Source organism: Trachurus trachurus (assembly GCF_905171665.1).
Source record: "Trachurus trachurus genome assembly, chromosome: 1".
Classification (NCBI taxonomy): domain Eukaryota; kingdom Metazoa; phylum Chordata; class Actinopteri; order Carangiformes; family Carangidae; genus Trachurus; species Trachurus trachurus.
Window position 1 is genome coordinate 35,793,274 of NC_139891.1, and position 25,166 is coordinate 35,818,439.

Sequence of the window (25,166 nt, forward strand, 5' to 3'; positions counted from 1 at the left end):
CAGGAAGAAATCTGCTCCTTCAAATTAAAAGCCTTCCACTGGCAAACAATTAGAGGCTTTTATTGTGAAGTAGCTTCAGGAAAAAACATTGTTATAAACAGGAAGTGATTAAAACAGTTGATGATGTCGTTAAGTTTGTGAATAAACTCTGCTCGTTAATGAACACCTGGCTGTTTGTCTCTGTCCAATCACAGCGCGGCCTCATTAATCAGTTTTTTTTTTTACTCGTCGTCCCGTCGACGGCGTTACTTCTCGTACAAAACAACAAAAACACAAACGGTCAACAGGAAGTGGCGCCTACAGCAGCTTCGGTTTCTTCCGGGCCTGGAACTGTTCCGTTTTGTTCTTGATGGACTTGACGAGCAGCGACAGTCCGGGGTCCATCGTCCTCTTCGCTGGCATCGCCGTTGTCGTGGTGGTTGCCGTGGTCGCTGCAGCGGCGGCGGTGGCGAGGGCGTGGTCCTGGCGGCGGCGCTCGTCGTGGCGGCGGCGCTGCTTCTCGGCCGCCAGCCGCTCGGTGGCCTGCGTGCGGCGGTAGCTGGGGTGCGACGGGTCGAGGTTGAAGAGGTGAGAGGTGAAGAGAGACTGGAACCGAGGATCCTCCACGTCCACCTGCAGACAGGAAGTCACACGTTAGAGCGGCCGACCACCTGCTGCAGCAGCATCATCATCATCATCATCATCATCATCATCACTAGCTGTGTTTCCATTACAGATTTTCGCAAAAGTGCAATTGCTATTTGCGGGTGTTTCCATTGAAAGGTAACAAAGACGAAAACAGCGCTTGATTGCTGAAAGGCAACGCCCGTGTGGCGCCGGCAGTGGCCACAAATAAGGGTGCACTCACACTAGGGCCAGTTGTTCTGTACCGTGCTGAACCCCGAATGCCCCCCCTCCCCTGTCCCCCGCTGGCCTGCACTCACACCACCTCCAACCCAAGCTGCTCAAGCACAGTTGCCTCCGTTGATATAGAGGGATTATTTGTTTATCAACACGGCGGATGTGCGCTTTAACCTGACTGCAGAAAGAACGGAGCCTTTTAAACACCAGTGGTGATGAGGTGGTTGTGTCCACACACCCGTACTGGTTTATGTGACTTAAGGGGACATGTTGGCGTAAGAGGGAGTGGAGTGTGGATGCGAGCCAGTCTCCTTCAACCATGCAGGGAAAAGGGTAATGATAGAAAAGGTTTTTCTAATTTAATGCCCAGTTCAGCAATGCATGACAATAAACATGTGGTTCATTTGTCCCCTCAAGTTACATAAACCAACACAGCTTGGACACACACAACTCCAGTGACGTGTAGAAAAGTGTTTCCATTACACTTTTGCGATACACGTTTGTATCGATACGTCTCAAAAACCACCTCATGAGAGAGTAAAAACTTTTTTGCCATATTTGAGAGTTTATTTGAGAGTTTTTTCGAAATGTAGGTGTTTCCATTACCAGTTTTTAATTTCGATATTTAGGTTTTGCGCATTTGAAGGGGTAATGGAAACGCACCTACTGAGATGTTTGTTTGTTTGTTTGTTCTTCTGCTCCGACATTTAGGCTACGTTTATACGGAAACGATCCGAACAGAAAACGCAAAAGTGCTGATGCATTCACACTTTTTATTCCGCGTTTAGACGAGCGTTTTTGGGGAGGAAATCCATGTGCACTAGTGACGGCGGGCTGACCCATAGCCTGCGGTGTGGGTCAAGAAATGTTTACTTTATTTGCGGTGCGGGTCGGGGCAGGTCATTAAAAAAACAGATGATGGGGGCGGTGCGTGGCGCAGTGGGTGGAGCGGCCGCCCTATGTAGAGGCTACAGTCCTCAACGCAGGCGTCCCCGGTTCGAATCCCACGTCGGGCAGACCTTTCCTGCATGTCATTCCCCCTCTCTCTGCCTCCCCCTTTCCTGTCTTAAAGTCTTAAAAGGCATTGAATTCATTAATCTTAAAAACAAGGCCTTAATTGGCATTAAAATGTCTTAAATCAAATTTTCAAAGGTCTTAAAAATGTTAACACATGATAAGTGGGATTTTATGATTATAATTAGTCTCAAATCTAAAAATAATTGGTAACATTCTGACATAGAGAAGTTAGTGGCGGCCGTCAACGCTAAATTTCTTACCGCCACCAGCTCCCAAATCAGTTTTTCCCCCCCCAATTATTCATGTAGCAGTCACTTTTCCTTGGACCACATAGGAAAGTGGGTAAAATTGTCCCTAACCCTATGTAATAGATGTGGTGTTTTTTTTTCTTTTTTTTCTTGCATTTCTGTTTATTGTGAAGTCTGTCTTAAATTTCATTTCAAGTGGCATTAAAAACATCTTAAAAAGTCTTAAATTTAAGTTGGCTTAAGCTGTAGGAACCCTGTCCTTTATTTCCTGTATTACATTATTGGACAAACTGATTAATCCAGGTGTGTCTGACCATTGTTGTGAGGTCAGACACCTGGATTAATCAGTTGGTCCAATAATGTAATACAGGAAATAAAGGAGCAGCCTTATTTCAGGAAGTAGTGGAGCTGTGCATAGAGCCCATAGCGGCGGGGCGGGGCGGGGCAGGTTAAATTACTTCATAGATGCGGGACCCGCGGGTTGGACAAAAACCCCACTCGCGCATCACTAATGTGCACATGGTGACTGTGACATGGTGGTCTGTGTAATTTAATGTTGTAGCACGCCAGGCGCCGAGGTGGCAGCGTGCAACACAACACAACACCACCAAGTCTGCACGCCTGTGTGTTTTCCTCTTCTTCTGCTTGATTTCCGGCAGGCTGCACGCCGGCCGTCGTAACGCTGCTCTCCGTGCCCTCCACAGGTCGTAGCAATCGGAGCAGAGGTTTCACGTTTTCACCCTTTACACGGAGACGCAACGGCCGAGCGTTTTTAAGATTTCCACTCTGGAGGGTGGTTTCACTTTTTGGCGTTTTCAAGCCCCCGAAAACGCAGTCGGCGTGGCGAAAGGCACATCCCATTAAATATTTTGCCGTTTTCATCCGCAGGCGTTGTCGTGTAAACGGGGCCTTAATCAGTTACTTTTTTAACCTAAAACACACGTCGGCCTCCAGACAGGAAGTCGGCCATTTTGAATTTACTCAGTGACGTCACACTTGAACTCCTCAGTCAAAGCGCACAACAACGTCAACGTGATGTGAATGTAAGTGGTGTGTTGTTGTTATATTAACATTGTGTTGACGTTGTGTTGTTTTAACCTTAGTGTTATATAAACGTTGTGTTGTTGTTGTGTTAACGTTGTGTTGACTCACCTGGAAGTGGTCGTCGTCAGGCTCCGCCCCCTTGTTCTTCTTCTGCAGCTTCTTCTTCTTCTTCTTGCTCAGGTTCTGCTGCTCCACGATCTTCTCGTAGTTGAAGTGTTGGTGTTTGGAGTCGTCGTCGCCGTCGTCCATCAGCAGCTCCATCTCCGCCTGCACACACACACACACACACACACACACACACACACACACACACACACACACACACACACACACACACACACACACACACACACACACACACAGAGTGAGATGAGGGTGATGATGTCATGTGATTGACTCGATGACATCATGATGACGTCATACCAGCGGTGTAGTCTAATGTTTTTTAGGTGGTAAACTGTTCATACTTTGTATCACTGGTGGTTCTCAAACTTTTTATATCAAGGACCCAAAATTGACACCAATTAGACCACGGACCCCCATTGGACAAATTTTTTTTGTCCAATGTGTTTTAAGGAAACACCAGAAATACACAAACAATCAATGTACGTTTAAATTAGGCGTACCTTTTTGAAAGATTATAGAGAAATTTCCTGGAAAAAAAAAGTGGTACAATTTTTCCCAAAAAGTTGAAACATTTCTAGAAAAAAAGTGGTAAAAATTCTCACAAAAAAATACACAAAAAAGTTTTATAATGTTTAGAAAAAAGTGGTAACTTTTTTTTAGAAAAATCTGGTAAAATTTCTCAGAAAAAGTGGTAAAATGTATTTTTAAAAAAAGAAAAACGAAAAGAAACAAATAATTTAAAAAAAGTGAAAATATTCTAGGAAAAGTGGTAATTTCTAAAAAAAAAAAAAAAAAAAGAAGGAAAAGTTTTTGAAAAATTGAGAAAAAACTGGTAAAATTTCTTAAAAGAATTCTAGAAAAAGTGGTAAGATTTTGCAAAAAAATTTAGAAATTGTGGTACAATTTCTCTTTGTGGTACAATTTCTCTCTCAAAAAAAGGGGCAAACAATAATACAAAAAGGGGTAAAATTTCTTGAAAAAAATAACAACAAGCAATAAAGAAAAATTGAGAAGAAACTTGTAAAATTTCTCCAAAAGAAACTAGGAAAAGTGGTAAAATTTCAAAAAAAGAAAAATAGACTAGACCACTGTGATGACATCATGTGTGATTGACTCGATGACATCATGATGACATCATACCTTCTGCCTCTGCAGCTCCTCCTCTTCCTCTGGCGTTCGCTCCTCTTCCTCCTGCTGCTTCTTCTTCTTCTGCTGCTTCTTCTGTGGACCTGCACACACACACACACACACACACACACACACACACACACACACACACACACACACACACACACACACACACACACACACACACACACACACACACACACACACACACACACACACACACACGGAGTCAGAGCCTGATCGATCAGCAGAGAGAGGCTGATTACCGATCGATCGACGCTATAGACCGAATCGCCTTTACATTCTACTTCCGGGTAGAAAACCAGCACGTAATTTGAATGAGATCAATAGTAAAGAACGAGAGTTTAGCTATATATCATATTTTTCACGCCCTATCACCGTTTAGACAAATCTGAAATGATTGAAGAAACATTACTATTTCTGTGTGTGTGTTTTGTGTTGCTATGTGTTGTATTTATTCAGTTTGGGGGAATCACGGTGTCTAGAAAGCATCAGTGGCTGCAGCTGACAGGGACAGCTAACGGTAGCTAAGCTAACGGTAGCTAAGCTAACAGCAGCTAAGCTAACGGTAGCTAAGCTAACGGTAGCTAAGCTAACAGCAGGACGTCAGCTGTTAAAACCCTCCCGTTGTGGGACACGACATGAAACTACTCCAGTTAGCTCAGTCATGTTGGAACTCAGATATCCGCTGGAGAAAATATTTTTTCATGGAGCGTTTATTGAGTCACTGAGTTATTAAAGTTAAACAGGTAGCTAACCGTTAGCCCGGCTAATCTATGATAACCATGACTAATTACAAAAATGTGCACACAGAAATAGTAATGTTTGTCCAATCATTGGTTTTATAAACTTTACAAACATCAGATTAGTCTAAACGGAGATATAGTGACATGAAAAAGTAGATAAATATAGCGAAACTCTCGTCCGTCACTATTGTTCTGATGCTGGTTTTCTACCAGGAAGTAGTTGTAAACAACAAGGAGATTCATCCTATTGATCACCGATCGATCGACGGTATTGATCACCTGTGCTGCCGAGCTCCTCGCTGAAGAACGGGTCGTTGAGGTCGACGTCTGCAGGAAGCTCGTCGTCGCTGAGGTCGTCGTCGTCCTCGGCAACGCCCTCTCCCTGCCGATGACAAATCAACACGTCAGTCAGTCATCATCATTATCATCATGTCACGTTGCCATGGTGATTGATCAGTCAGCCTGACTCCGCCCCCTCCCCTCCTCCCTCACCTGTTTCCTCTGCGTCTTCCTCTGCTTCTTCTTGTCCTTCTTCTTCTGCAGGAAGTCCTCCCACGGCGTGCGGTCCTTCTCCTCCAGCTTCTTCTTCACCAGCTGCTCCGCGCTCTCCTTCAGACCTGCAGCACACACACAGAATATTTATTTAAAGGTACAGGGGACATAGATACAACAGCAGTCGGTCAGTTACAGAGCGCCGGGGCGACTGAACACTGGTACGTGATGACATCATACAGGTCAGGTAGAAAGATGACATCATTCAAAGACACAGAAAACATGGCCGACACTCAGCAGACCAACTAGTCACATGACCCAGACTGACAGGTATAAACACTAACAGTCTACATGTGTAGCCTAGCTGAGAGAGAGACTGGTTTCATCTGGTCTGAACATGTTCGAACTGGTCTAAACTAGTTTGATCTGGTGTCAATGGGTCTGAACATGTTCGAACTGGTCTAAACTAGTTTGATCTGGTGTCAATGGGTCTGAACTAGTTTGAACTGGTCTAAACCGGTTTGATCTGGTCTAAACTGGTTTGATCTGGTGTGAACGGGTTTGATCTGGTCTAAACTGGTTTGATCTGGTGTAAACTGGTTTGATGTGGTCTGAAATGGTTTGAACTGGTCTAAACTGGTTTGATCTGGTGTCAATGGGTCTGAACTAGTTTGATCTGGTGTGAACGGGTTTGATCTGGTCTAAACTGGTTTGATCTGGTGTGAACGTGTTTGATCTGGTCTAAACTGGTTTGATCTGATGTAAACTGGTTTGAACTGGTCTAAACTAGTTTGATCTGGTGTCAATGGGTCTGAACTAGTTTGAACTTGTCTAAACTGGTTTGATCTGGTGTGAACTGGTTTGATCTGGTGTGAACAGGTTTGATCTGGTGTGAACAGGTTTGATCTGGTCTAAACTGGTTTGATCTGGTGTAAACTGGTTTGATCTGGTCTGAAGTGGTTTGAACTGGTCTAAACTGCTTTGATCTGGTGTCAATGGGTCTGAACATGTTCGAACTGGTCTAAACTAGTTTGAACTGGTCTAAACTAGTTTGAACTGGTCTAAACTGGTTTGATCTGGTCTGAACGATCTGGTCTGATCTGGTTTGATCTGGTCTGAGCTGGTTTGAACTGGTCTAACTAACTAATTTAATCTGGTGTGAATGGGTCTGAACTGGTCTAAACTGGTTTGATCTGGTCTGAACAGGTTTGAACTGGTCTAAATTGGTTTAAACTGGTCTAAACTGGTTTAATCTGGTCTGAACAGGTTTGAACTTGTCTAAACTGGTCTGATCTGGTTTAAACTGGTTTGAACTGGTCTAAACTGGTTTGATCTGGTTCAAACTGGTCTAAACTGGTTTGAACTGGTCTAAACTGGTTTGAACTGGTCTAAACCAGTTTGATCTGGTATAAACTCGTCTAAACTGGTTTGAACTGGTCTCAACCGGTTTGATCTGGTTTAAACTGGTCTAAACGAGTTTGATCTGGTCTAAACTGGTTTGAACTGGTCTAAACGAGTTTGAACTGGTCTAAACTGGTTTGTACTCGTCTAAACCGGTTTGATCTGGTCTGTGATGTTTCACTGTTTGTCGACCACTCTGGGTTTGAGTGTCGTCAGGGAAACAGAACTTGTTAACACCATGGCTGAGCCAATCAGAGGCTGAGGCCACACCCACCTGGCTGAGCCAATCAGAGGCTGAGGCCACACCCACCTGGCTGAGCCAATCAGAGCCTGTGCTGAGGCCACACCCACCTGGCTGAGCCAATCAGAGCCTGTGCTGAGGCCACACCCACCTGGTACCCATGTGATCTCCATCTCCGTGTCTCGGTCCTCCCGCTGCCTCCTCTCCCGCTCCGTGACTCCTCTCAGCAGCTCCCTGTACTTGGAGATCTGCTCCTCGCTCCTCTTCTGCTTCTTCTTCTTCTTCTTCTTCTTTTCCTCCTCCTCCTCTTCCTCGTGTTCCTCCTCCTCTTCCTCCTCCTCCTCCTCCTCTTCACCTGTCAATCACACCCACCTGTCAGCATCACTTCCTGTCACCTCAGGAGAAGAAGCGTCATTAGAGAGCAACTAAACCCCTCAGTTTTGGATGACGTGCTCTAAGCTTGAAATTCAAAAAATGCCTTGATTATGGGCGGGGCTCCAGGAGTACTGCCTCCATCTCAGCCAATAGAAAAATTCGATTGTAATAGCCGTGTTTCAACCCATACAGGGCAGTCACTCTTACATTTTTACTACAAAATACACCAAATTGAAATATTTTGACTAAAATGTCAAAAGTTGGACCAGAATCAATCGACAACACTACTTCATACCCAAATATATTTGTTTTCAGCAGAAAAAAGTGGTTTAGGGGTTTAGTTCCTCTTTAAAGAGTTCACTCTCTCTCTCACCCTTCGCTGTGACATCATCGTCTCCCAGGACAACGCCTCCTCCTCCTCCTCCCTCCTCCTCCTCCTCCTCGCTGGAGGAGGCCAGGTACGCCTTGAAGTCCATGTCCAGCAGCTCGTTCTTGTTGAACTTCCTGTTGAGGGCGGTGACGCGGTCGTGGTCGGTCTCGTCCCAGGTCAGCTGCACCTGATTGGTCCAAACGGGGACAAGTGAGTTCTACTGCTGCGCTGCTATTGGTTCTACTGGTTTATACTGATTTATACTGGTTTATACTGGTTCTCTAGTCTATTGGTTCTACTGGGTTCTACTCTAGTCTACTCTGATGAGCAGAGAAATGACATCACAGTCTGATTGATCAGTGTAAATTAATAAACACTACGACATCCCATTCATTTCAAAATAAAAGCTCTTTTTCACTCAGTGGAAGTCAGAACAACATTAACCTGTGACATGTTTCATGTATAATAATTGTTCTATGTATCTATCATTGATCATTAATTAACTCTTTGATCATGTGATCATCTGAATATCATGCCATTATATTTTCACACATAAATTATTATTAATTAACAGAAAGTTCATTAAAACCCACCAGGTCTGTCTTCAAGAAGAAGGAAACCTCTTCATTTTCATTATTGTAAGATTTAAAAGAAGTTTTATATTCTTGTCGTCACATTTCTTAGATGTTTGTCTTGTTGTTAAAGTCTCGCAGACTTTTGGTCCATCGATCGTTTTAATTTCTAGCTGTGGGTTAAAGTGTTTTGATATAATATTGATGGTTCTGACATTAGCTGCCTTGGGACTACAGATGAAATTTAGCATTTGTGTTGAGTCATTGATGTTAAATGCAGCAGCGTTTTAAATGTGCGTCGTCCCAGTTCAATAGATCAATAAATGAAATGAAAAATCAGAGCAGTGGTTGATCAATCGATTGAGCTATCGATCGATCGTTATCAACGTCCTGTGATCGGTGTCTGACCTTTGACGTTGCCGTGGCCGCCGACGTGAAGAGTTTGGGAGTGTACGCCGTCAGGTTCACGTCCGTCGCCACGTCTTTAGGCTCCTCCCCAAACGTGACATCATCAGGGACAAACCTGTGGACGAGTGTCAGGAAATAAAACACATTAATAACTAATAACACCGGATTCACAGTAGGGCTGGACGATTATGGCAAAAATCATAATCACGATTATTTTGGTCAATATTGAAATCACGATTATTTACACGATTATGGGGGGGGGGGGGACTATGCAGGATTTATAGCTTGACCATGCTACATTATTAGCTTAAATAAACAGTGCCAATGTGTGTTTACGGTTTTTAAGTTTATAATTTCAAATATTTATTCAAAATTAATTTAAAACTTTTTTTTTTTTTAAGTTTTATGATCCAGCAGCAGAAACTATACAGGATGTTTAGCTTAACTTTTCTACATTTTTACCTTGAATAAACAGATTTGGAGTAATTGTCATGGTTTAACTTATTAAGAGGGAGAATGGAGGCTCTCTGCTTCCGTGTGTGTCGCTTATTGCGTCTCTGGGATGAAATCCAACCTGGGAAGATCAGAGCCTCCGCCCCGCTGCGCTGTCCCAGCTCTCGTCACAAACGCACCCCATAACTTTTTTTTTTTTTTGACGCGCCCCATAAGTGATCTCTTGTTTATGACAGATTAAACTACACAAATACACGTCGTAACATCGTATAACGTTATCCGCCGCTCTACAGATTGCTTCCTTGCCGGCTTTGTAAACATATGCACATGTAGCCTACGGGCCGGAGGAGGAGGAGGAGGAAGAGGAGGAGGGGGGTTGTTGTGCGGCCGCTTTGAGGAGAGGAGCGAGTGTTTTAAATGATTATTTCCCGTTCATTCGTCCTGAGCGGTGGCCGCTGCTTTCTCTTCACTGGCGCTGATTTTTAAACGCCGCCGTCAACACACGAGTGGACTCGTCCACAGCTTTAACTGAGAGAGGAGTGCAGTGCAGTGCAGGCGCGGGGGCGGAAGCGCGCATGTGTGTTTTTCAGAATAAAACACCAATAGACCAAAAAATAATCGTTTTTCTTCGATTACAGTGTTTTTATGATCGTGAGAAGCCAAAATCGTAATCACGATCAAAATCCGATTAATCGTCCAGCCCTAGGTCACAGTACGTTATGAATCTGTGTCGTCTTTCAGTTTTGTTTTGGTTTCATGCTGCTTCAAGCCTTTTGAATTTAAAAAAAGAAGAAAATAATTAAATAAAAATGAATTAAAAAACTTGAAAAAAATAAGAAGAAGGTGGAAACAGTCAGACGTTCTCCTCCTGGTTCCTCCTGGTTCCCCCTGGTTCTCCTCTTACCTGAGGTCGAGGACGGAGCAGCTGGTCTCGTACTCGTAGCCGTCGCACTCCTCGTAGACCTTCGCTGCCGTGGCGACGGAGTCACACTCCACCACGGCGTAGTGATACCTGAGGCGTTTGAACTGGTAGTCGCGCATCTTCTCCCTGTAAACCCTGAGAGGAAACCCCGTACGTTAATAATACAGCCGCTCTGAATGTGTGTGTGTTTGTGTGTGTATTAGGGCCGGGCCAAAAGAATCGATTTTTATATTAATCGTGATTTTTTTTTCAAATTTTTTATTTTTAATTTTTTTTGGGACGACCAATCTTTATCGTACGATCATGTATTCTGTGCCATTACACTCGACAAAGTCAAACCGGCCTGTTGTGTTCATTTGTTCACAGATATCTATGTGAACAAACGAACACAACAGACAAACTGATGTGATGTGTGTATTTTATTGTTTTTTGTAAATATGACTTATTATGATGTATTGTCAAGTGTTTGGTTCAACCTGCTTCTTGTTTAAGGACAGAAAATCACAATAATTGAAATATAAAATCGCAATATTTGGTAAAATCGAATCACAATACTTGTTAAATCAGAATTGCAATTTAAATCGAACTGGGACCCAAAAATCGTTAGAGAATCGAATCGGCACAAAAGCATGTCGGCCCAGCCCTAGTGTGTATATGTGTGTCTCTCTGTGTGTGTGTGTCTGTGTGTGTATATCTGTGTGTGTCAGTGTGTGTGTGTGCGCGTACTTCTGTTCCTCCGTGTCGTCCTCTGAGTCGTCCGGCAGTGCCCGCAGCTCCTTCGGGCCCTGACTCTCCTCCACCTGCAGCCGCTCCTTCCCGAACTCCGACAGGTAAATCTGGACAACGACACCCACAATGCACTGGGTGAGAGGGCCGGCTCTCTGTCGCCATGACGACCGCGGTCTCTCAGCTGAGCGTGATCAATAAGTCTGATTGTTTGTTAATAACGCACACACCCGATTATTTTATTCTTCTGTGTTGATTATTATAATTATTGATAAACCTGTGGTTATTGATGTTGTTATGGCTCTGACTTTGACGTTAAATTTAATGGGAAAAAGAGCAATATCATGATAGTCAGAAGCAAGGAAGACAATAAGTTATCATTTCCTGTCTTCTCTCTCTCTGGTACTGTCCTCAAAACATGCAAAGAAGTTAAATATCTAGGACATTATTTGAGTGATGACCTGTCTGATGATAGGGATATTCAAAGACAATGCCGCATGAAAATTTAGTATGTGCTCGTTGCCTGTCAAGATCACTCTTTTTAAAACTTTCTGCACCCCAATGTATACTGCCCACTTGTGGCGGCATTACAAAAGGAGCTCCATGCAGAGACTCAAGGTGGCATATAATGATGGCCCGAGGATGCTGCTCAATGTGCCGAGAGGAAGCAGTGCGAGCCAAATGTTTGTGAGTGCTGGTGTGTCTACATGTCCTGCTGTAACCTCATGTTCAACTGTATGTGTAGAATATCTAAATCAACAAACAGCATCATTTCTGCACTGGCAAACCCTGCCCTGAGTACGGTCAGGTTCACCTCAAGGCTCTGGAGGCATTGGCGTTTTAGCTTGTATGTTAAAATACGTGATATTTTGGAATATCTGTCTGTTCTGTGTATATGCGTGTGTGTGTTTTGTTTTTTGTTTTTTATTGTTCTATGGACCACCGCTGTGTCCGAAATAAAGTTGTTCAGTTTAATTAATAAGATTCAGATAAAAAGTTAAAATCAGTTAAAAATCATTTGATATGTTTAATTTCATATATTTCATGATGCTTCATTTGAGTAAGTAAAAAATAAGTGAGTCAAATGGCAGTACCGCCATCTACTGGCCGATTTTGGTTCGGCGGCTAGGCTTTGTCAATGTTTGAATAAAACCTTTATGCAGGAAGTGACAGAAAAACAACAACAAAGAAGTTCAGAGCAGCACATTTGTCAGCTTCTAGCTATGACTAGCCACTCCAGCATACATCTTCGAGTTGCATCGTCGGTACGTGTTGTTTACATGTTAATTTATGGTTATATGCTTAAGTGGCAGAATATTACCGGTACATTGTGTACTTATTTGTGTTATGTGTTTCACATGCATTTAGCCTACTTTGAGTAAGCTATTTAGTTAGCCATGCTAGGCTTTGGTAATTGTTTATTTTATGGTTTATGCATCTCCATAAATGCAATATTCATGACTGTATTATTTTGTCTATCTCTTTTAGTTTCACACTTTACTTCATCAATAAAACTGGCAAAAGGAATACCCAGTGTGTTGTGTGGAGTGAAGAGTTTAGCTGCCTGTCAACACATGCATGCTACGCATTGAGGACAGAACAAAAGTATAGAATGAATTAATGAATGATACGTCTATTGATTAGAGTTGTCACAATACCAAAATGAGTAACCACGGTACTATACCAGACAAAGTATCACGGTTCTGGGTAATATCACGATACTGTAACCGTTTTTTATTAATATTATTTTTATGAACTGCAATGTATTTGTACAAGTTATAAATACTTATTAATTACTTATAATGTTGTTTGATGCATGATAAACATAATACTGGTGAAGTAGGAATTAGACTGAAACAAATAGGAATAAGCAATAAAAAACAAATAAATGAAGTTAGAATTTATATGGTTGAAAATAAATAACCATTCAGTCTCTTGCACATTAATCAACTTAGGATAAAAACAAATCCACCGTCTTTAAAAAAAAATCTATTTGACAATAATGCTTCTTCTCCAACATAATAAACCGAGGACAGAATACAATGAACAGGAACTGATTCCCTGTGAAAACTATATTTTTATGCATTTTCTAGGTGCTTTATACTTGGACATCCTTTAACTCTTTATTCCTCAGCCTGTACACGGAGCATATAGCCTGATATTAGCCAATGAGAAAATAAACAGAGCTAAATTAATTAAGTGCCACTGACAACGACGCCGCGGCAGACTCGGCGCTCGCGCCCGGTGCTTCTGCCACGGTGAGTGTGTTGTGTCCTGTTTGTGACTGTAAGCCGTGCGCGCGTCTGGGCCATAGACTGTGGTCTGGGCGAGACAGAACTTTAGCTCGTTGTTTGTTTTGAAGTGAGTTTCTATCGAAGCGGAGCTGTCTCAGCTGTCTTCATGTAGTCCGTTCTTGCCGGCACACGAACAGCCAATCAGATAACAGACGGGCGGACCCAGCGTGCGGAAACAGCCTATCATATCCCCGGACATCACCAGTAACAGGCAAACAGCCAATCATTCAGCAGCTGTGTAGTTCGGTTGCAGTGGGTGCATGTGGGTTTTGTTTACAAGGGAGTATAGCATGCAGTGAGAAGCCGGGAGGAGAAGAGAGGCGGCCGCTATAGCGGAAACTGGCACCGTAGTAGTAATCCACGGTAGTACCGTCGTGTAAAATTTCTAGTATAGTAGGAACCGTTACGTTTTGGCACCGCGGGGTACCGTGGCTACCGTGGGTATCGTGCAACTCTACTATTGATGACGTCACAGTTATCGATCAGCTGAGTGTGTGATGTCACCGGACGGTGTGATGTCATCGGCGGCGTGTTACCTTGACGGACAGCACGGCGCCGCCCTCGGGCGTGAAGGAGCTGAGCAGAGCCAGAAGATCTTTGGCCTTCAGACGATCCCAGTCCATGTTACACACGGCCAGACGGCACGACACCTAGAGGAGGAGAGGAGGAGGAGGAGGAGAGAGACACAGAGAAAGACAGAGAGACAGAGAGAGAGAGAGGAGGAGAAGATAAGAGGAGGAAAGAGAGAGAAAGAGGAGGAGGAGGGAGAGAAAGAGGGGGAGAGAGGAGAAGGATGGATAGAGAGAACAAGAAGGAGAGAATAAGAGGAGGAGAAGGAGGAGGGAGATAAAGAGGAGGAGGGATAGAGAGAAAGAGAAGGAGTGATAAAGAGGAGGAGAAGGAGGAGGGAGATAAAGAGGAGGAGAGAGGAGGAGGAAAGAGAGAAAGAAAGAGGAGTAGAGAGGAGGAGGAGGGATAGAGAGAAGGGGGAGAGAGAAAGAGGAGGAGAAAGAAAGAGGAGTAGAGAGGAGGAGGAGGGACAGAGAGAAAGAGGAGAAGGAGAGAGGAGGAGAGAGAAGGAGAGAAATAGGAGGAAGGAGAGAGAGAGAAAGAGAAGGAGAGGGGAGGAGGAGGGATAGAGAGAAAGAGGAGGAGTAGGAGGATGGATAGAGAGAAAGAGGAGGAGGAGGGATAGAGAGAAAGAGGAGGAGGAGGGATAGAGAGAAAGAGAAGGCGAGAGGAGGAGGAGGGATAGAGAGAAAGAAAGAGGAGTAGAGAGGAGGAGGGATAGAGAGAAAGAGAAGGCGAGAGGAGGAGGAGGGATAGAGAGAAAGAAAGAGGAGTAGAGAGGAGGAGGGATAGAGAGAAAGAGGAGGAGTAGGAGGAGGGATAGAAAGAGAAGGAGAGAGGGGGAGGAGGGATATAAAGAAAGAAAGAAAGAAAGAAAGAAAGAAAGAAAGAAAGAAAGAAAGAAAGAAAGAAAGAAAGAAAGAAAGAAAGAAAGAAAGAAAGAAAGAAAGAAAGAAAGAGGAGGGATAGAAAGAGGAGGAGAAGGAGGACACACAGAGGGTTAGACTTAGGACATAGAACCACAGTAGATATCTGGATGTGTGTGTGTGTGTGTGTGTGTGTGTGTGTGTGTGTGTGTGTGTGTGTGTGTGTGTGTGTGTGTGTGTGTGTGTGTGTGTGTGTGTGTGTGTGTGTGTGTGTATCTCTGCACCTCCTCGCTCCTCGGTGCGTCCTTACACAGCTCCCCCCAGTCGTGCTCCAGCTCCTCCTCCTCCCTCCTCAGGATCTCCTCCACCTCGTCCTCCTCCTCCTCCGAGGAGCTCGTCTCCACGTTTCCTTTCCCTCGGGCCAAGTCTGGACCGCTGTCGCTGTCACTGTCGCCTGACTCTGACTCCTCCTCCTCCTCCTCCTCATCATCATCATCATCATCATCACTGTCTCCAAGGGCAACACCATCCTCCTCCTCACTTTGCTCCTCCCCCTTGTCTTCATCTTCGTCGTCTTCAACATCATCTGAGGAACAGACAGAAACCACAGAACTCATCGTATTGGTTGGTTGATTATTAGCTACTAAACCGGTCCGAACTAACTAACCCTTGAGCATTTTAAAGGACAATTCCGGGCAAATTCAAGTCGGGGCTGTATTAGGGATGGAAGTACCGCTCCCATCCGCTCCCATTCATCGCTGCCGTGGCGACGCGGGGACAGACCAAGGGGGCAGTTGTCGGTCTGAGAAGTGAAGCTCACTTCTGCGTTCAAAAAGCTGCAATCCCCTCGGCTGTCGCTGGGGGCTGGCTCCAGAAGGGAGCAACTCCAATCGAGCCCCATGTTAAAATAGCCGATTTTACAGCTTTAAAAAACATATTTACAGCCTGGTACATTTTATTTTTTTGTCTCAATCGATAGTTTCTACCCCCGCACACACTCTGAGGGGGGTGAATTTTTTTTAAACTCTACCGTTTTACTGTTATTAGGTTTAAAGTTCTGGCCAATTAGGGCGCAGAACCGTTGAGTGACAGGTCCGGGGACCGCTGCTACGAGGCCAGTGGGCGGGCTCTCGGCCGGCCAACGGCCGCACCGCTCCAAATATGGCAAGTAGAATCCAACATGGCGCGGTTCAAACCCCCGTAGTAGCGGCACAAAACAGACTCCCCCAAACCAATGGGTGACGTCACGGACGCTACGTCCATTCTTTTTACAGTCTATGGGACAGACACAACTACCACAAAACAGGAGCAATTAAACTGAAAATCTTCAGGTTCCTTCTTTTAGACCTAAAATGTTAGGAAAATACAGCCCCGAGTTGAATTTGCCCGGAATTGCCCTTTAAGTCTTTATTAAAAACATAGCTCTTTTCCTTGGCACTTAAGTTTGACAGGTTTGATACATCTTCACTTCTGTTTTATTGTTTTATTACATGTTTTTACTGTACATTACCTGCATCTACTTAGTTGTATTGTTATTATATGTTTTACTTGTGTGTTGTACAGCACTTAAATCAACTTGGGTTGTTTGTAAATGTGTTATATAAATGACTACAAAATGTCCACGGGGCCACGGGGGTTGTGGCCTGTGCTGTCAACATGGGAATCAAACCCACGATCTTAAGGTCAAGACACAGCTGATGATCAGACAGACACATGACGTGGAGAAAAAGGGTGATTTTCTGCCTCTGTGCTGGTCTCACATTTGGGCTTACTCTGACAAAACAGTAGCTCCTATCAGAAAAAGAAGCAGACCGTGGTCGTCGTAAGGACTTCCTGAACGCTTTGATGTGATTTTGTTGTTTCTGCAGTAAATATTTTGGAAACACTTGCGAGTTATAAACAGAGGTCCCTTCTGTGTCTCTCAGAAAATCTTTCTATTGGAGTCAATGAGCAGCAGAGACAGACATGGCCGCACTTAGAGGCTCACAGTTTAAATTCTGTAAATCTCTCTGATTTGATGAACACATTGTTAGAGAGAGGACTAGTTTGTCTACAACTGTGGAAAAAATCATGTGTGTAGAGTTTAATTTGTGGCCGTGAGCAGCGTGGAAAGAGAAAAGTTTTAGACATGTTCAGACAACTTCTCCCACTCTAGCTGATGATGTCACCCACTCTAGCACGAACATTCCGTGCAATACACACCCATTATAATCTCAACACTTCTCCAGAATGATCATGGTCATTGAACAGTGATTGATCAAAAACTATAATACCTATCGACATGTGGATTAACACAACAATAGACAGGACTTGTGTCTATATTTTACAGTTTAGATGGAGTCTCTAGGTGAGAGTATGCCGGAGTAGTAGACGTTTTTTTTTTTTACATTCATTCTCTAGATATATATGTGAATATTTTTGAACTGGTTTGAACTGGTCTGAACTGGTTTGAACTGGTCTGGGATGTAATAATTGATTGATTATTAACTATTGATCAGCTCCTCACCTTCCTCCTCTATGATTCGGACTCCTCTCTGCTCTCCTCCTCCTCCTGTCTTCTTCACCTCCTCCTCCTTCTTTTTCTCCTCTTCCTCCTTCTTCTCCTCCTCTCCTCCTCCTCCTTTCTTCTTCTTCTTCTTCTTCAGCTCCTTCTTCTTCTTCCTCCTCCCCTCCTCCTTCTTCTCCTCCTCCTCTTCCTCCTTCTTCTCCTCCTCTCCTCCTCCTTTCTTCTTCTTCTTCTTCTTCAGCTCCTTCTTCTTCTTCCTCCTCCCCTCCTCCTCCTCCTCCTCCTCCTCTGAGTCGGACACCTTGTAGAACCTCCTCAGGTCGTCGGTGGAGGTGTGGTTGACGGGCCGTCCCCGTTTGTCCACCGTGTATCGGACCTGGAAGCGCTTCTCCGTGAACATCGACTGGAAACGCTTGTCGATCTTCACCTTCCGCTCCCGGTCCGGCATCTCCCAGAACCGGGGGTCCCGCTGGACCCGCCCGAACCGCTCGTCACCCCCCGCCGCTGCTCGCTTCTGATTGGACGACATGGTCACGGCACCTGGGGAGAGAGGGGAGGGGGGAAGGATGGGAGAGAGGGAGGAGGAGGAGGAGGAAGAGAGAGAAGAGAGAGAGGATGAGAGAGAGAAAGGAGGAAATAGGAGAGAGAAGAGGGGAGAAAGAAGGAGAAGGAGAGAAAAAGACAAAGGAGGAGAGAGGAGGAAAGAGGGAGGAGGGAAGGGAGAGAATATGAGAGAGGGGGAGGAGGAGGAGGAGAGAGAGGGGTGGATGGGAGAGGGGGAAGAGGGGTAGAGGAAAGGGAGAGGAGGAGAAAGAGGAAGGAGAGAGGATAGTGGAGGTGGAGGAGGAAAAAGAGGAGGAGAGAGAGGAAGGGAGAGATCGTCAAGGTGGTGGAGGAGGAAAGAGTAGAGAGAAGAGGAGAGAAGGGAGGAGGAGAGAAAGGAGAAAGAGGAGGAGGAGGAAGGAGGAGAGAGGTAGGAGGGAAAGATGATAGAGGAGGAGGGGAGAGGAGGAGAGGGGGAGAGAGAGAAGGGAGGAGAGAACGGAGAAAGGGGGAGGAGGAGGAGAGAGAGAAGAGAGGAGGGAGGAGGTGGAGGACAAACAAGAGAAGGGAGGAGAAGAAAGAGAGAGGAGGGAAGAGGGGGAAGAGGAGGAAAGAGAGAGAAGGAGAGAGGGGAGGTGGAGGAGGAGGAGGAGGAGGAGGAGAGAGAGGAAGAAGAAGAGGAGGTGGAGGAGGAGGAGAGAGAGAGGGGAGAAGTAGAAAGAGGAGGGGAGAAGGAGAAGAGGAGGAGAGGAAAGAGAGAGAAGGAGAGAGAGGAGGAGGAAGAAGAGGAGGTGGAGGAAAGAGAATAAGAAGAGGAGAGAGAGGGAGAGGAAGGGAGAGATGGTCGAGGTGGTGGAGGAGGAGGAGGAGGAGGAGGAGGAGGAGGAGGAGGAGGAGGAGGGAAGAGAGGCGTCAGCTGATGTTGGCCAGATGTTTTGTGTCACAGCTGTTTATATGACGTCACTCTGATCTGATGCTTCAACACATTTCACCTTCAGTTATAAACAGGGATGCAAACGGGTCAGGACCAAAAAAGAGAGGAACTGTCTGGCGGGCGGGCGGGCGGGCGGGGGGGGGCTCACCATTAACAATATCACAGAAAAGTCAATTTCCAGTAGTTCAGCCCCAACCAAGTATTGAGTGCATATAGATGGACAGTTTTCAGAAGGCCAACATTTCTAGATTAAAAATGCTTTAAAAAAAAAAAACCATTGCAATATTTTAATTTTGGAGATACTGATTTTTAGGTCTTCACTGATTGTTAGTCATATACTATTAAAATAAACAGAAGAAATAAAGACATGGGATTTAACATCCCATTCAGTGTGTAATGGACATATAGGCCTATATAATGTGTTAGTTTCACTTTAATTGAACACATTCTACATCGCGGAGGCGACGTCTCTCCTTCACCTCTGAAACGGGGCAGAGCTCCGTGGGAGACACCTGCCTGACACAGCAACGGACATGATGCACGGGGGGAAAACGGCAGCGCCGTCGCACCGAATGCACGCGGATACGCGCCGCTTTGGGTAACGAGCGCGCACGTCGCGTCTACATTGGAGGTGAATAGGAAGGCTGTTACCAGTGTAATCAGAGACAACCATGAATGAGTTGTCGCACACACTGAGGTGAGCAGCAGCAGAGCGGCCGCACCGTGACCACGGTCCGCTCCAGCTGTCTGGTGTCCCCACAGCGCACCACGCGTCTTTTCAGTCACTTGTCCAAGTTCTCCTTTACTGTTTTTTTTCGAGACAACACTCATTCTCTCTCTCTCTGTCTCTTTTACCGGCGGTGTCAGCTGATGTGCACATCTGCAGCAACCCAAACAAATGCACATGTTACTGTTGACTGGCTCTATTCCAGCCACATGATTGGTTCGGCGCGGTGGAAATCTCATTATCATTGGTTATTTGTATTGTCTGCCAAAACATGGATGAATGAAACCTGTCGACCACGTCTCATATTTCTATCGAGGAAAAGTTATTTCACAATTTATAGACACAACACCGACAAGCACTGAGAGCCGCATGTTGCAGTGACGTTATATAGGCTATAAAAAAAATTATCCGCAAATAATAAACCGACGAAAAGGTGCAACTTGCCACTTAACTTCTTGTCGATGTATTATTTGCGGGGGCTTTCGGGGGATCTGGTGACGGTGGAGGATCTGGGACTGATTGACTGTGGACCACCACCAGTCTGATCAGGTCCATCACAGCACAGCAGCTGCAGCTCTGCCCCGCTGTCACATGACGCATAACAGCGCAATCTCTTTACATTAAACCGACATCAGGAGAATAATGAGAATTATGATTTAAAAAATATATATTTGTTTCGAATTTTGGCCCCTGGATCATGATTTTTTTGGGCGCATTCTTGGTTAAAAAAAATCCTCTAAAAAAAAAGACAGTTGGGATGCATAATGTGTCTCATAACAGTATACTGTGCGTCACGTTATCGTCCCCCCCCCTCTGTACTGAGCTGGTCGGTACTGGGTAGGCTATAGCGTCCTGCTGATCACCGCGCTGAGGCACCGGCCGGTCTGAGCTGCGTTCATGTGCCGACTTTAAAACTCTCCAGTCAGTGACCTGGTGGCGGCTGTTTTGGTCGTCAGCATTTTATCCACACAGCGACCGTCCACGGCTTAGTGGTGTTTTATTCTAGGGGTCGGTGGTGGCTGTGAGACAGCAGCGGCTCCACGGTGAGAGGGGGGGGGGGGGGGGGGTGGGGCAGCTTCTGCTCACCTGACTCTGTGCAGCTTCTTCATTAAATCCAAACAAACAGTCCGACACAGCGACGCTCTGCTCCTCTTTGATTCTAAAGTCTCTGTAGCTCATCAGCCCGGAACTCGCTTCATGGATCAGAAGCGACGGCGGCGTTTGGCCTCAGTGTCTCGGACTTCCAGAGCAGCTACAGCGCAGCGTTGTGGCCTCAACCATGGTTGGTGAGAGCAGAAATGTTGTTGTAGGCCTGTGCATATTCTCATTTGTCCAGGTCATAGTATTTCAAAGGAGGTTAAATCGAAAGCAACTGGACTTATACTGAGTCTCCACACCAGATAGTTGGACCAGTCCCAGCCTGGTCAGATGCTACATGAACTGATGAAGCCTCGTGGATGAAGGTGAAACGTCTTCCTAGACAAATAACTAAGTCCAGTTGAACCTCCTTTGAAAAAAAAAAAAAAAAGTTGTTGGCGGGCTCGTGAATTTTTTTTGAAACGAGTCAAAACGAGCGATAAATCGCATTTCTCGCGTATCTCGCGTTTGGTTGCGCGTAAAAGCTCGCGCGAAAAAAAAGCGTTCCTCGTGTTTGTGTGGGAAGCCCCTGTGGGTCTTCCCACCAAACACGATGAAATAGACGAAGACGCGAGGGTCCCGTCGCCATAAAAGAATCGCGTGTATTGCGTCGCAAAAAAAAAAAGTCGCGTATACCGCGTCTCGCGCCTAATCGCGTCTTTGCGTCACGGCCTTTTACACCGCGGACGTAACGAATAAACGGTGACGGTGTGAACGAACAACATAGAACAGGACCAGACGTGGCGTTGTTTCCTCTTTTCACCTACAGCTCCACTCTCCCTTACTTACACTAACTACTGTTATTGTTGAGGCCAGAGAATTGTGGGATTTGTAGTTTTGGACCAATCGCAGGTTGTGCTCTTTCTTTTTTGTGATTTTCCCAGTTCACACATGTCTTTTTTTTTTAGGGGCAAATGCGAGTGAAATGCTCGCCCATGGTGGGCATAAGAAAATTTAAGACCTGTCTAAAATTATTTAAGACTTGAACACAATAATTCAACAAATTTAAGACATTTTAAGGCCTAAAAGTGTGTAATGGACACAGCAGTGGCGTAGCCAGAAAAAAGACATTGGGTGTGCACCTGCAAAGACTGGGTGTGCCAAATTTATTTTCAACAAACTGAGCGTTACACCTCCATAAATATTCAAAATAATTCCAACATTATATGTTGTGTGCGTTCTCATCAGTAATAACAAACCATGTGTTATTCGCTCTCAACAAGCCATCAGACACAGACTGCACATAATGTAACAGTGGCATCATGGCAACCCTGTGTGATCATACTTATCTTCTAATCTATATGCAAGGCTGAGTAAAAAAAAAACTGCTTAGTAACTGCTCTTATAGTCAACAGTACAACAGGTCTAAATATTCACACATATGACGTGCTCAAATAAATCAATAACAAAGTCATAAAAAAAACACACTTTTGCGTGTCTGGTTAGCGCACACACAATAGGTGATCTACTAAGAGTAACACACTAAATGACAACACGCGCAAACCGCAGTATTTAAATGAGGGTTTTGCGCGTAATCGTTTCCACCATGGAGAGTGTGGACAGAGCTGGATGGATACAAACGCAGAATAAAAATTTGATCCGACGCATTAATAGAGAGAGGGACAAATAAACATATTGTGGAGCTGCCTGCAGCATAAGAAACGTGGGAGATTATCTATGAGAAAGTTAAAATGTGGTTGGTAAAACAAGAAGAGAAGAGATGAAGTGAAGAGAAGATGGGGAGATATAGGCCTATGCGGCAAAGAACAAAAGAAGATTTAAGTTTGTAATAAAACCTCAGCAAACGAGGGAGAGCTGCTCTGGTCAGTGTTGAGCAGCAGCTGAGCAGGTAACTGACCTGAGACCTGCTGTCATTCATTGAGCTGGAGCTGCGCGCTATGGCACAGAGCTCAGGTGGGACACTCAGGCCACTCGGGTCTAAACGCGCTGACCAGATGGATCACGGACGGAGTGAAGGCAGCGGTGACGTCTCTCAGCCCCGGTCCCAGAGCTGAGCAGCCAGGTACTGGAGAGGGAGGAGAGGAGAGGAGCGCACTGGACGAGAGAGGTGCGGCGTGCGTAACGGCGCTTAAATGACTTTGATCGCATGATCAACAAAGCTATTTAACCATCTGAACACAACTACTGGGCTTATCATTCATCACATATGATTATGTAACAGCTTGGCCTGATGGTTTTATATCGCAAAGCAGAAGAGGACAACGATATCGCTGTTTACCTGTGCGCACTGCGCAGCTCTCAATTTAAAGGGCAAGACGGCGTGGCCTGGCCTTGAACTCGTTAATTATTCCATTAGTCCAGTTTCTCCGCAACGCATCACCTGACGGCAATTTTTACAAATGTATTAACTGATCGATAACATGTTAGTAGCTATAGACTATAACAAAAACAAAAAATGCATCAAATTTTTGGGTGTGCCAGCTTCCTCTGTGGGTGGCACTGGCACACCCTGGCACACCCGTGGCTACGCCAGTGGGACATAGCCTATATAATGTGTTAGTTTCACTTTAATTGAACACATTCTACATCGCGGAGGCGACGTCTCTCCTTCACCTCTGAAACGGGGCAGAGCTCCGTGGGAGACACCTGCCTGACACAGTAATGTACGTACCGACTGCACGCGGATACGCGCCGCTTTGGGTAACGAGCGCGCACGTCAACATTGGAGGTCGGCAGTTATCAGTATGATCAGAAACCATGAATGAGTTCGCCTCAGTTTCACGTGATTGTCACTGTCAGCCTGTTAGAAAAACATTTTACTGACCCCAGCTGAGACGCTGAACCCCCCCCCCCCTCAAAACAAAAACTCTTAGGATCTGAATGATTCACACAAGTCACCTAATTGGTCATGAAAAAAGCGAGTTTCGCTTTTCGGCGCGCTGTTTGCATCCCTGTATAAATATTAATATTACTGTTGAAACCAGGTTGAAACATGTCGCTGTTTTTACCTGTTTCCCTTAGAAACACCTGGGGACGTCATCAACAGTGAGTGAGACGTTCAAATGAAGCTCGTTAATGAAAGTTCACATGGTCAGAGACAGTTATAGTATAGTTATCTAGTTATGTAGCTGACTTCCGGTGCTGACAGGTAAATTAAATAACAGGTTTTAAATCACACGAAGCTCCTCGGACTCTCCGGAACAACAACAACCACCGGACCGTGAGGACCGAGGCTCCGTCCAGCTGCTGCCCGCCGGAGGAGCACTCTGCCCGGCCGCAGCCTCGGCCTCAGCCCGCTGTGTGGGAACTCTTCGACACTTTAATGGAATAAAAAACAACATAAAAGATAAAAACTCACCGCTTAATATTTCCTCGCTGCTCTCACCAACACACGTGTTTTCCCACAATGCAACAGCTCCGTGACCCCTCCGTGTCCCCGCCCTCTTGCTGCTACGGAATGCAGAGAGGGACAAACGGGACAAAACGCGAAATGACACTACAAGTCGTTCAAACAGTGGACTTTCAAACCTTTAACAGTTATATTAGATGTGTGGTTTAAAAATAAGTTGAACAAACATTTGAGTTCTTCAAGGTTATTACCGAACGAACATGATAACATTTATAAAATGGTAGAAACTACAATGCAATGCAATATGTTGAATTTTGTCTCTATTAGATACCTTAGATTTTACATATTTTATTTTCTTATGTATTTATTTTCTGTTATATAAGTTATTTATGATGCAATATTCTTATTGAGAGTGAGAGAGCCTATGTAAACAAGTAAATTTGTGGAGACAAGGGTCAAATAAGATGCGTTAAAGACTTTTTTTATATATATATATATGTTAACGTTGAGTTATTGTAAGTGTAAAACTATTAAAACTTTATTTTAGTGACTCAGAGTCGTAAATAAATCGCATGTAATAAAGTCTGATTAATCCTCTGATCAGCAGGTGATTGGTTAATGGTTTGGTCAATACAATATTTATATAGGCTACAGATTAAAGCAGATATCAGTGGAATGTTTTTGTTAATATAAGTCCTAAATAGTCCTATTTTCCGTCAGCAATCACTTACATGAAGTATTTCAGCCTAAACACGAGTCTCTCCGTCACTCTGCTCTGCTGTAACCCGAGGAGAAAATTTTCCTTGTGGGATACAAGTGTTATCCAATGAGGAGAGAGAACGGCATGAAGGGCTGTGTGTGCAGCCAAGGGATGCGCGTGAATGTGGTGACGTAGCACGAGGACCAATTGATGCCTGACAAGGGCGGGGGCTGCTAACTCATGGTGCGTTCAAAGAAACTCGTACTTTGTGTTTTTCCTTCCTGTGAAGTCATACCAGTTCGATCTGGTACGAGTTCACGGGTCGGAAGTTACGAGTGGCCGTTATAGGGAACTTTCACAGACAACAGGATGGTAAAAACACGAGCTACGGGTTACCTGGAACGCTACCAAGTCGTAGTTGTGACTTGAAGCTGTAACTTACGGTTTCA

At 44.9% G+C, this 25,166-nt stretch overlaps 1 protein-coding gene across 1 annotated transcript; it reads right to left on the minus strand.

Moving 5' to 3' along the window:
• Positions 1–78: 78 nt before the first annotated feature.
• On the minus strand, positions 79–24,092 carry esf1 (ESF1, nucleolar pre-rRNA processing protein, homolog). The gene is given in 15 exon segments (XM_083971415.1): positions 79–612; positions 3,258–3,416; positions 4,416–4,504; positions 5,450–5,552; positions 5,663–5,787; positions 7,456–7,653; positions 8,041–8,236; positions 9,030–9,144; positions 10,387–10,539; positions 11,131–11,240; positions 13,961–14,074; positions 15,145–15,446; positions 17,572–17,640; positions 17,643–17,906; positions 24,027–24,092. Coding segments are annotated over 14 exon segments (2,301 nt in total). The 5' UTR covers positions 17,896–17,906; positions 24,027–24,092; the 3' UTR covers positions 79–297.
• Between the last annotated feature and the right edge of the window lie 1,074 nt (positions 24,093–25,166).